This window comes from Leiobunum rupestre, chromosome 2 (genome assembly GCF_980474605.1).
Source record: "Leiobunum rupestre chromosome 2, qqLeiRupe1.1.hap1, whole genome shotgun sequence".
Classification (NCBI taxonomy): domain Eukaryota; kingdom Metazoa; phylum Arthropoda; class Arachnida; order Opiliones; family Sclerosomatidae; genus Leiobunum; species Leiobunum rupestre.
Genome location: NC_143385.1, coordinates 8,026,622 through 8,039,649, shown reverse-complemented (window position 1 = coordinate 8,039,649; position 13,028 = coordinate 8,026,622). Strand labels below are relative to the sequence as shown.

The following is a 13,028-nucleotide window of genomic DNA, read 5'->3' as shown; positions in this document are numbered from 1 at the left end:
CATATGTAAATAGTTATTTCCGGTTGCTATATTAAAACAAAATTAAAATAAGTCCGCAAAATTAAGCCGAAAAGCGGTAAATTTCAAAAATTCATAACTTTTCAAATTTTTGAAATTATGCCGCCAAACTTCAGTTATCTTTATATTTTAGGTAGATAAAGCACGAAAAAAAGTTTGGTAGAAATCCGTCACTATCGAGCAACAACGTTGGTCGATTTAGTGTGGAATGACCCGCATATATAATTAAGTTGGGTAAGTTTGACAAATGGGTAATTTTAAGAAATTGACAATATGTATGTGAATCGCCTAAATTCTGGATAAAATAGGGAAAATTTTCTTTAAATATCAAAAATTGTGTAAATTTATTAAATGTCTAAAAAAATAAAATTTGGTAAATTTTTGGGAAAGTTATTTAAATTAGTAAAATTTGTGAAAATTGATGGTTTTGTGGAAATTTTTTAAAATTTGATAATTTAGTGTAATTTTGGGTAAACTTCAGTTAATACGTGTAAAATTAGTGAATTAAAATTGGATACAATAGTGTAACTTGGATAAAATTGGATCAAGTGCTCTAAATTACATAAATATTGGAAAAAGTCGTGTAAATTACTAAAAATTGACAAGTTATATGCAAGTCTACTTAAATCCAGAGTTTAAACAAAATCCTTGAGTTACTCCTAGAATTGTCTCCTTGCCAGTGCCACAAGTTGGGATCAAACGTTGCTGCAAGGCAAAAGTGCTATAACCACCTTGCATTGAATGTCACCCTCGTGTTGGTTTATAATTCATATACAATATAAATTCACTCATATCAGCTTCCCATGCTAACCACCCCCTTTACTGCGAAACAAAAGAACTACAAATTTTATCTTGATGGTTTGTTTTAAAGTAGACTGTGTATATGTTTTGTGAATTTTGGTGAGAAATCCACAAGGATGACACATTTATCTGTGGAATTAATTAAAAGATAAACAGTGATAGTTAGTGTAGGGAGCTGTTGACTTGTGTGGCATGAAGGGCTTGCCACCACCCTCCTACACATTGTAACCCGGCCACCTGAATTAATGGCTTTAAAAGTCGCTTGATGACTATTAGCTTAGCTAATTATTATTATTATTACCTATTTCCAGAGAAAAATGAATAATGTATGTTACATTTTTTATTTTCAATTTTACACTAGTTTGCAAGGACATTGTTAAATTAGATTATAAGAAATTAATAAAATAGTAAAAAATGGAATGTTACACCATTAGAGTTAAATATAAAAATAAACACTCCACTGAGATCTTGGTTACGTAGTGTACTGGTATATATTGCAAATTTGCTTCATAAAAAAGTAACAAAAATATCAGGGTGATGTTGCAGTGCTTTTCAATGGAAGCTGAACTTTAGCACCAGAAATTGAATGACTTGTTTCGAGAGATTTGACTGTCACAACTGACATTCCCGCTCTTCCAGTGTCAAGGGAAGCCATCTAAAAAATTTCTTTATTAGATGGTACAAATATTTGAGATTTAATTGTAATAACAAACCTTTTCCCATTCATTAGTTTGTGGATCATATGCTTCAACCAAAGCTAAATATGATTGGCCATCATATCCACCAATAGCAAATAATCTACCACCAAGTAAGCAAACGCCAGTTGCATCCCGTCCTAAGCTCATTGGTGCTACTGACGTCCATGTATCTGTCTTAGGGTCATACCTTTGATAAAATTTGAGATTTGTTTAAATTCTAAGTAGAAAGTGTAAAAAAATAGATTGAGGCTCATTCACGTACACTAATTACTTCTTAGTTTATGGCTTAAGTGAACATTTTATATTTGACAATATTGTAAATTACAGAGTTTAGACATATGGCTGTACATTGCGGGACTTATTTGAAGCCTATCTTACAATTTTTCAATATTGACAAATATTTCAAGTTAAATTACAGTTTAACTTAGAATTAGTTTTAAATTCGTATTTCAATAAAAAAACCAGCTATTCTTTAAACTATTCCTTAATTTCTTTAAGAGTGAGCACTTATTTACAATGGTTAACTAATCAATGGGTCTCTTTAAGAAAAAGAAAATATTTTTGGAATCAATTTCAAAGTGCCACTGAATGAATTGAAAAATTTAGCCCGCTTTCAAGTAGTGCAAAATTTAATTAGTTTTATAGAAAGTTCATAAAAAGAATCACCTTTCAACACAATCAAATCTGGATGCACTCGGATTGACAGCTGGAGCATCATGTCCTCCAAGAGCAAATAAATAATCATTTACAACTCCTAGCCCCACTCCACCCCTTCTCTTGGACATAGAAGCGCACATTGTCCACTTGTTGGTATGTGGATCAAAGCATTCCACCGAACGAAGGCAGGAGCTTCCATCTCGTCCCCCAACTACATATAACCTTAAAAAAGTATAAAATTATAGTTAAATTGGTGGTATTCATAACAAAATACAAGGAAAAAATCCTTTTAAAAGTATTGTTGGATTTTAGGGGACTGAAAGTTATATGGGTGGTCTGATTCAAATCACCTATTATACTACAATGTATTTATGTAGGTTCTCTAGCAATGCCAATTCAGAGCAAACTCGATTAAATTAAATTGATAATTAATAATTAAATTTAATAATGATTTAAAAAATCCATAAAATAAAATTAAATAAAAAAAATTAATTTTTGTACAATTTTTGACAAAAATTACTACAGAAGCCTGAAATTTAATTTATTCACTTCTATTAATAAGTGTTTCAAGGCTAAATCTTTTTGTGCACTGTCTTTGAAAATAATTTTTGATTAAAACCAACCAAAAGACAAAAACAGTCAAATCTACATAAAATAAAGAACCAAAAGTTCAAATTTAAGTAAACAAAAACTCCAAAGTTAAACTTTTGACAGTTTTAAAATTTTCAAAACCACCACAATTTTTTTTTATTAAATTCAGAACCAAAGTATTATGAATAATCTAATCCACCAAATTGAAATCTGAATCAGCATATTCATATTTAACAAAGGGTCAGGCTGCAATTAGATATAGTTAAAAATTTCAACACTATGAGGTACATAGTGTTTCAAAATTGAATAGCACTTAAGTTACCCCATCTGAGGGTGCCTCCTGGTGCAGTCTGCACCCATTGCACCATCTAGCAAAGCTACTGTTGTGAAGGTACATTCTTCAAGTTAATAACTTAAGTGTTAAGAGACATCATATATTAGCATTAGCAACTTCCTAATTCATACATTTGTAAATTCCATTAGATTGAATATGATTATTCCAAAAAAGTACCTGTTATTGAGTACAGCAACACCTGCAGTACTTCTTTGAGTGTTCATTGGGGCCACATAACTCCACTGTCTTGTTTGGGGATCCCATCTTTCAACTGTATTAAGATAACTCCACCCATCATGGCCTCCAACAGCATACATTGGTCCCTCCAACACACCCACACCTTAAAATTAACCAGGTTATAGGGCACTAAAGTAAGCAAAAATTGCTGACTACCATCAAAGTTCTGGTTACAAATATTAGGATAATAAATGATAGCTAATCTTTCCAATACAGGCCAATCAAATCAAATAACAGTATTACAAGTCACTCAACTTAGGCCCATGTTCCTTTGGTGTTCGGTATTAGTTTAGCTGATTATTAGATTGCATTGTATTAAATTAATTGAATAAGAAAATACTAAAATGTCAAAGGCATTGAAGCGAAGCAATAATTAATAAATTTACAGCTAGCTCACCAGAAAATTCTAAAATTTCCATTAACTACAATGATATTACATCTAAATAGAAGATGTTTCAGATTATTTCAGGATCAGATTACTTCCCACTGAAGGGGTTATACACATTCTAATAATGGTTGTAACAATTTTTATAATACCAAGTCCATGACGATGAGTAGACATGGAAGGCATAGATGACCAAACTTTTGTTTTGAGATCATAGCATTCGACTGTATTCAGTGTTTTAAGGCCATCTCTGCCTCCGACGACAAAAAGCTTATGATCAATGACAGCTGCTCCAAACTGAAGTCTACGGCCACTCATACCTCCATAGTGAGACCAAGAATTGGTTCTGAGATCATATTTATCAATACTGGTTGAACCTAACAATTGGAAATTGTACATTATAAAAATGAAGAACACAAAAACGATATTATTAGAATGTATTTACCTTTACACGCATCAATACCACCAATCACAAAGAGGCAACCAACAGTTGATTTCCTTGGCTTTGTCCTAGGTGACTGTAGCATTAGTCGCCGTTCAGGAAGTAAATGATACTTCATTGCTTCCATAATGAGATCCTGACAGGCACGATCTTCCCTAAAAATTTCATTCGTTTCAACATTATCTGCAATGAACTAAAGTTCATGAATAGTTAAAATGTTATATTGTACTTTAATATTTACTGGTATATGTGTCATGAGCATGACCATGAAGTTTTAATTTATAATAATGTATAATTATCAGCTAATATTTAAGCAAATTTCCTGGTTGCAATACTCAAGAAGATACTCGCGAAATAAAGAGATCTGATTCTATACAAAATGGACCTTCCAAAATATTCCTGTATTCCTAGTGTTTCAGGAAGTGTAATTCCTCAAAAAAAACGAGATTGGGCTGGAGTTAACCTTCTTATTTCAATTAAACACCATTATGAAAAAACTTGCAACTTATATCAATATTGAAATGTTATTTGATTTAACTTCAAAATTTAACTAAAGATATAGTGTCAGAAATTTCTTGGTGTATTAGATTTTTGCATGAGATGTATAAATAGATGAAATATATAAATATTCACTAGCAAATAGTAGTTTTTAAATGGAAGGGTAGGCTTCTATGCATTTCTTGGATGCCAATTATTGATGTCATTTGAGGGTAGAGGTTTATATTAGTTGCTACTAGAGGGAGCAGAGAGAATAGTAGGGCAATAATTTATCACGCCCATATCTTAGGCCGAACTTTGAGATTTTCAATAATAATTTTAACCTTTATGGAGAACAATAATACAACATCAGAATCATAATTCTACCTTTACTGAAATCATATAATTGTTTTTTTTTTTTGTATAAGGAATTTAATTATCAATAAACAGAAATCAATGCCTTATTTCCAAAACAAACGATTACGTAATAAGCTTTTGAAAAATATTGGTGTTTTTAGGTGCCATAACATATACATGCATATTTTATCATTCTGGACATAAAAATCTATCTTATGATGTACCCTAAAATCAAAAAATTTTAAATTTGTCCCAGCTGACACTCTCTTTAATTGAACGTAATCTTCAACAATTTTTATTCAAAATATCTTTTTAAAAAGTTTAGTAAAAACTATAATGAATTTTGTTATCTATACAATTTAAATGCTCATCGATCCTTAGTTAGGGATGGTTTGTGGTCCCTTATGTACTATATTCTAAACTTGTACAAGTTATCATTGTCAAATTCACAAAAATTTATTGCTTTAACTGTCATACCTTTGATTTAAATAAAAGGTTTTTATTATACAGTTGTTGACAGAAATATTGGTTAAAGTGTTTGTGTAAATAAAATATCAGGTTTATGTTGTAAAAAATATTTACTTGTGGTGTTAAAAGAGGAAGTTTAACAACTGCTAAAAGGTTGGAAAGTGGTTTTTGTCTGTTCGATAAATCATGTTTCAGCCAGTCCAGCAAACAATAATAAATAACTTCTTCACTTGGAACATTTAGTTCTTCGCATGACAACAAACGAATGACATCAGGAGCAGGTAGTAGTCTGAATTCAAGGTTTTGAATGACATCCATAAAATGCTCCTGAAAACAAAAAAATACAATTATGATATATTTGCAATTAAAAATTCCACTAACAATTTTTTGAGCTTTGGTTATCAAAACTTAATTTACAAGCGTAAGATTTAAATTGAATCTGTTTTACACTTAAACCAAGAACATATTTATTAATAATTAGGGAGAATGACTATGTTGAGATGATTCGCAGGCACCATGGTCGCATTTTCCCCTGACATGAGAGTGGGGAAAGGAAAAGCATCATGGAGCATATGCTTCAATTGCATAAACTTTAGAGAGCCACTGAGATTTAATCTTTTTAGGGGGAAAGAGCCAGCTCTAAGAATATAGTTGGATTGGAAGCAACGCTAAAAATCGTCCCAAAAGAGTCTCCCTAAGTATAAATAAATCCATTCTTGCTTAATTTTGGACATATTTCATCATATATGAAAATTGCAAAGATTCACACAATTATGTTTGGCAGCTAGGGCTGCACGAGTGTACTCGGGCTCAGACTAGAATATTTTTATTTATTCACGCAGTTTCTCTATTAGTTAGTCAAAGGTTGCGTGACTCTCATGGCTCGTTCGAGCTGGTTTTAACTTTGGTTTTACTTTTACTTTCAGTGCTGTAGAAGTGCAGAGAAGACAAGAGTTAGAACTTTGTTCATAATTTAGATTTCAAGTGGAGATATGAGTAAAAGCAGTTTTATTTTTATAAAAACCAGGTTTTTTTAAACACTGCTTTATAATCTATTTTTCGCTTTTGTTTAACTGTGCATACATATTACCAATCAATATGACCAGAACAAAGTTTTAGTTTTGGTTTCGTTTTTGTATAAATGCAGAATGACCAGGAAAATGCCTTGAAAATTTTATAGAAAAAATAGGAAATTTTCAAGCGAATAAAAGGAAAATATAGAAAAAACCATAAGCAAAAATAAGGATTCTTACCGAAAAACGGAAGCGAAAATAAAGTGAAATATAGGATGAAGAAGGGTACACGATGACGGTATGTTTTTGGGTAAAACCTAAGGAATTTATAGGAAGTTATTGAAAATATAGGAAATGTGGTCCCCTTGTAAATGTTTTAGAAATTTAATCATTTCGGTAAGAAAATGTACAAACATTTTGGAATAATTTTTAATTAAAGAAACCAAATTATTAAAAATAAAGATCACTTGGTTTAAACCATGGTTTGAACCAGCCAACCCTGAGTAAAAGGAAAACATTGAAGAAGAAACGTTTTGATACTTTTGAAGTAACCAACAAATCCAGATATCAAAAAAGAAATTAGCAAATTACTTCGTAATATTTAAAAAGTTTAATTTTTTTAATAATTCTAACCAATATAAGACTCATATTGGGCTCAATTGCAAATTGTAGACTCGGAATAAATTTAAGGCTCAAATTGGAATCTGAAAATTTCCAAGACTCATTCAAATTCAAAAAACTTTTATTTTTAGAAAATATTATTTGTTGTTAGAGGGCCAAGTCTTCAAGCGACTTATAGCCCTCTTTTCATTCTGGACTCCAATTGGACTCGTGGCTAATTTTTTCGGACTCTGACTTGACTCGAAATCCAAAAAAGAGGACTCGCACAGCCCTAGTAGCAGCTAACTCTTTTCTGTAGTGTCACTTATTAGCTTAAATATAACAGTTAAGTTGACCTAACCTAAGACTTCTTATTCTTCAATCTTAATGCCTATTATCTGAAACGTTTGTGCTTTCTTGAATCACATAAATAAGGAGACAGCAGAGGAGTAACATTATTTGAAAGTATTTACCCACAATGATTCTATTGGCCAAAATAAAATATCATTTCTCTCCTGTCTGTTGACACCATTTAGGGCCAGGTTGTAGCGCATTTTTAAAATGGTGACACTCTGTTGTTTAGAGCATTTTAAAAGCATTACTACCCAAAAAAAACATCTTCAGAATGTCACCTGTGGCAAACAACCAACGTTAGAAAAATCTGTTAAAAGGTGACATTTAAGGCTCTATTTTCACACCGCTCTACCAAAATGGCAAATCCTAACAAACTCAAAAATGCTAGCTATCAAAGTTATTCTGACATATGACATCTATTTTTGGTATGTAAGTGCTTCCTCCCACTCTCCCCGCATTTTCTTGGAAAAGGTAAACTTATTTTTGACTCTTTAAATTTTTTTTAAATGTTTTATACCATAATATAATTATGTGATGATGAATGAAGTTTCCAACAACCTTGAGATTCAGCAAAAAGACTGATTCCAATACAGTTAGATGGATGTAGGTGGTCCAAAAGAAACTGGCAACAAACTTCTACAACTACCTGCAGTTGTAAAAGACTTGCAGTTGATAGTAATGTCTCAACATTGTCTTCGTTTAGTTCAATAAAACCTGAAGGAACAAAATAAGAATTCAATTTAATAGTAATGTACTATACAGGTAACAATAGTTTAAAATCAAAGAGCCGCAAGTTACAAACAGCTAATCAAATTGAAGTCTTTATATATAAAGGTATACCTGAGTAACAGTAGTCAATTAAAAGTTGCAACGCATTAGGATCTATATTGTGCATGGAAACTTCCTCTTCAACAGCTTCTCGGAGATTGGTGGTAAACATTGCAGAAAAATAGTCACTAGCTGAGCTGAGAACGAGACGATGAGCAACTATTCTCCTGTCACCAGCAATTAGTGTAACATCAGTTAATTGTTGTTTTTTGTAAAGATGTTTCATTCGGTCCAAACACATCACAGCATGTCTCTCACAAGAGAATGTATTATTTGCAAATCTAATTTTGTTGCTGTTCAAGTCACTATCTTGCTCTTGCATTTTGAAGCCAAAGACCAAAGTCAACTAAGATGAAACGGACCCAATTAGTTATGGGGATAGAGAATGTGCAATAAAATGCAAGGGAAAAATGACAAAATAAATCTCACTACTATATAATTATAGTAAGAAATTTAACATTACAGATAATGTTATCCCTGCATATGTTATTATAAAAGCTACAAGTGCCTTAATAAAACAGTTCCATAAGAATTACTTTATACCAGATATTTCGCTGATTACAAATCAACTCATAAAATAAATAACCTGTGCAGTGCCGAAACGAGGCACTGTCAAAGGTTATGTTGCACTACTATTTTAAAGTGAAAACGTAAAATGATAACCAAGCCCATTCATTCTCTCTGAAATTATTAGCCCCATATACATAGTCTCAAGTAAAAAATTCAGTTCCTCAATTTTAAGTGGGGAGCGTGTAGCTTTACCTTTATTAAATTATTAGCCTTATTTTAAACCACTTCGTAATTTTGTCAGCTCTGACCCCCTGATGAATTTCTAGTACCAGCTAGTACTATTTATGCAGCAGCGGTTATAGGACAATTAATATTTTTTTAAAAATAGGATTATTTACATTAGATGATGTAGATGATTTAATTTATTTTAGCGCTAACAGTATAGGCTAAAACTGATTCAGTATCAATGTCTTCGTTTTTTTTTTAATGCAGTACACTGCTTTGACATCACTCACATCAGTTACGTCTCGACAGCTGATCACGCTTCGGCTCATTGCTTTGTCTACTTTATTTACTCAAAAATAATATAAACCTGGCCGTGTCTATTTTGGCCTGTTTTTCGGGCCATAATAGCCGGGGACTATTTTGGCCCGTTTTTCGGGCCATATTAGCCGGGGACTATTTTGGCCCGTTTTTCGGGCCATATTAGCCGGGGACTATTTTGGCCCGTTTTTCGGGCTAAAATAGCTAAGCATTTGACGGTAAGCTAATTTAGCCCGAAAAAAAGTCCAAAATAGACACTCCGTATAAACCTCGTACCATAGATATAAGAAATGTATATAAAGGTCTAGATAAATTTCGGGGCGTCTAAGCCTAACATAAAATACGCCTAGCAGACACCGAGGAAGGCACGTGACTAAGAGCGCGTGCTCTCTTAGCATTTTAGTACTAAGTTCTTGACTTTTCAGCAGGCCGTAGTCTTTAGACACCATCTGTTGGTGACTTTTAGTATAATTTTTAAGCAGGAGACAATGGCTCTTGCGACGATAGCACGAGCTTTCTTACCGATAGAAAGCGCTAGCTTATAAGGATAGCCTGCAGAAATTACGCGTTTCTGCTAGCTGTCACCTCCGTATTCAATCCCTTTGTAATATTTTATCTAGACCTTTATATACATTTCCTATATCTATGCCTCGTACCCTCAAGATGCCGATTATGCCGTCGTATAATTAGCTCTACGTCTGATAAACCGACGACCATTATTTTAGTAAACAAACCGGTTTGAGCAACCAAGGCTTAGGAGCTAAAATGAACTACAATATAGTGTCAAGTTCTGTTAATGTAATTACTTTGCAAATTAATGAAGTTCTCGCAGACTCACGTTCTAAAATAAATTTGCATTGTCAAATAAAAGAAGCAGGTTTATTGGAAAAAATAGTTGAAATTCAGGTTGAGCTTTTCTGGCGCATCTACAAGGTTGGAGTCTTTCAGGCTTTGCAGATTCTTTTGAGCCTAGGCCAGGAGGCCTAACTCTTCTAGGCTTGATTTGGGTTTTAATAACGCTGGTGGAATATCCCACTTCGACGACTTGTTCCATTTTTGGAAAGCGATCTCTTATTGGTCATTTTCCCCAACCTTTTATTTTTCTAAATTACTCATAATTTAACTTCATCCGCACAAACCGAGCGAGTTTATAAATTTCAATAAAGCTACATTGGGCAGACTAAAATTCCGACGCAAAAAATTCCTTTTCAATTTAGAGGTTTTCCATTGACTGAACTACATATGTTACTAGCCAATAATGTGACTCCCAAAATTACTAGAATGAATAAAAAGGTTAAAATCTAACGTAGTCCACTTTTTTACTGGTTCGTGGTGAAACAAACCGTTAGTGAAGATTTTTGAATGGAATAAAGGTACAGTGGCATACTTATGAGTAATTATGTTACATATGGTAATAGTAAGTGTAGGGAGCTGTTGGCTCGCGTGGAATGCAGGGCTTGCCACCATCCTCCTACGCATTGTAACCCGGCCACCTGAAATAAAGTCTTCAAAAGCCACTTGATGACTTAGGCCTAAGGTGGTGCCTTGGGTATTAGCCTAGCTGATTATTATTATTATTATTATTATTATTATTAATGGCCAGTTTATTTTTAATTAAAAGTATAATTATATACCGAAAAGAGAAAATGATAAAAGAGTTGCACTCTCAGTTTCTCACAGCCAATGAAATTGCGGATTTTTACTCATAAATTAAGCGTATTTCTTGGCCTCTGGCAGTAATGCAATTTGACGTTCTTCTACTACAATCAGTCAGATTCGTCGAACTAAATGCGAAACATCTAAATCATGTCTAAATCAATCATTAAGAATATGTTTAAGAAAATAAGCATAGAAGACATTGCAATTTCTTTATTGCAACAAAAAGAAGGTCAAAAAGGAGTAAAACTGTATTTATTTGAAGAACAAGAAGATGATTAAATATTATTTAAAGTTCCTTAAGAAATGTTTTAAATATCAAAGCTCTTTGGTTTGTGATTAATTAAACTCATTATAGTTCCTAATCGCGATTAACAATTCACTTTCAAAGGTAAAATAATAGGAGGGGAGAGGTGGGGCTAGGCCCCTCTCTAAGATTGGGCTATTTAGGGCTAAGCTAAAGACGGCCCAGTGTGGGGCAGAAAAGGGTGGTCATGACCAATTAATTTATTTTTTAAGTAGGGGCTATAGTGGTCACATTGACCAATACTTTTAAAAAGCTTATTTCCAACACTGGTCCCAAGAGGTCCCAATAGACGCTTCAATAAATCCAAGGTTCATAAATACGCTTGTAACACCTGCGGCGCTGATAATCGCTGATTGTGAAGGGAATAAAGGAAATTTATGGGGTCTTCCATAAAGAATGCGTTGGAGGTTCTATTCCCTTTAAATACGCCCTTGATTATTAATAGTAAACAATAGCCTCTCAAAAAGAGTCACATAAGGGGCCCCCAAAAAGACTTTCGCGGGGGGCCTCGAGGAACTTAGTTACGCCACTGCGTACTACCCGTTTTTCAAATTCACCGCTAAAGTTTTGGGTCTGATTTTGAACCCGATAAATATTCTTAAGAGTTAGGTGGCGCTTTAAACGTAGTACCCCAGGAATACGGCAAAACTGCCGGTTGTCTGCTAGTAACCGCTCCTGTATATTTTTGGCAAATCAAACTCCGCTTTAGATATCTATTTCTTTATTATGTCTATGGCTCTATTTCGTCAAAATGACTTATGATTTTTTTGTTGTTGTAGCCATGGAGGAATAGTAGAGGAGGGGAAAGGAAAGAAAGCGCCAAATTCGACAGCGTAGTGCCAGTTCAAGGCGGGGGAAAAAAGGGGGGAAAGTCGAGGTAGACTTTTTAAAGAATTCAATCCCTAACCGGTAGATCGCGCCTGTGTTGGAATGTATGAAAACATGGAGGAATAGATAAAAGTCTACCTCGACATACCCCCTTTTCTATATCCCCCTTTACGCGATTTCTGAAGAGGAACATCAATGCTTAGCCCAATCAGAACTATCAATACCACTCCAGGGCAGGCTTGGAAATAAGGTTTATTTCTAAACTGGTCTATTTGGCCAGTGACTCCCAACTCTTGAATTATTTAAGTGGTCACGTAGACCAGTTGGTTAATAATACGGTAGATAATTTTGATTTAATAAACTGGACACTGGACCAGTGAACCCCTAGCTTTTGAATAAAAAAACTGGTCCGAGCAATTAATAAACTGGTCTTTGACCCAGTGACCACCGCTTATTTCCAAGCCTGCTCCAGGGCTATTCCTCTATGTTGTAGCTGACAATGTCTTTAATAATATTAAATATGGAACGCACTCCGGTTTAGTTTCAACTTTTTTTCATTAAATATTTAAGAAAGAAATTGTCAAACAACAAAAAAATTCCATAACTATAGTAAACCAGATAATTTTAGAAATATTTACAAAGCGAAAAGGCCATCTTCTAGGGAGGAGCTATTTAAAGTGAAACAGGGTTGTTCAACTTTTAGTAGGTTAGATTACTACGCTATTACAGAAATATAACCATGCTTCCTTCATGATATAAGCGCTTATCCACTTTCTTCCTCGCACATGGGTAATGGGGGTCTATACTGATTTGTCAACAGCTCCCTTTGTTGCAGATAAATAGAAAAAAATGGTGGGGTTGACTAATAATTTACTATTTTAGCTTCCAAAATTAATAAATATTTATTTAAATAATTTCTATAAT

The 13,028-nt window shown here is 33.4% G+C and overlaps 1 protein-coding gene across 2 annotated transcripts; it reads right to left on the bottom strand.

Moving 5' to 3' along the window:
* Positions 1-1,146: 1,146 nt before the first annotated feature.
* LOC149956004 (kelch-like protein 5) lies at positions 1,147-9,249 on the bottom strand. Of its 2 annotated transcripts, none has more exons than XM_090165351.1 (10): positions 9,169-9,249; positions 8,273-8,606; positions 7,950-8,146; positions 5,580-5,792; positions 4,167-4,356; positions 3,874-4,098; positions 3,277-3,439; positions 2,184-2,396; positions 1,533-1,704; positions 1,147-1,474 (listed from the first exon to the last, which is right to left on the bottom strand). In XM_090165351.1, exons 2-10 carry the CDS (start codon positions 8,580-8,582, stop codon positions 1,349-1,351), a joined length of 1,809 nt encoding a protein of 602 aa, XP_090021477.1. In that variant the 5' UTR covers positions 8,583-8,606; positions 9,169-9,249; the 3' UTR covers positions 1,147-1,348. The 2 variants fall into 2 exon arrangements, with proteins under 2 accessions (XP_090021477.1, XP_090021476.1); XM_090165350.1 differs by lacking the exon at positions 9,169-9,249 and adding an exon at positions 9,023-9,143.
* Positions 9,250-13,028: the final 3,779 nt, after the last annotated feature.

What these genes read in the sequence shown, in the direction of transcription:
- LOC149956004 (XM_090165351.1), bottom strand. Translation starts at nt 8,582, where the DNA reads ATGCAAGAGCAAGATAGTGACTTGAACAGCAACAAAATTAGATTTGCA. An exon ending in CATCACATAATTATATTATG is followed by an intron (nt 5,793 to 7,949) that starts GTATAAAACATT and finishes TTTTGTTTTCAG; the next exon opens with GAGCATTTTATGGATGTCAT. An exon ending in TGGTATTGATGCGTGTAAAG is followed by an intron (nt 4,099 to 4,166) that starts GTAAATACATTC and finishes TCCAATTGTTAG; the next exon opens with GTTCAACCAGTATTGATAAA.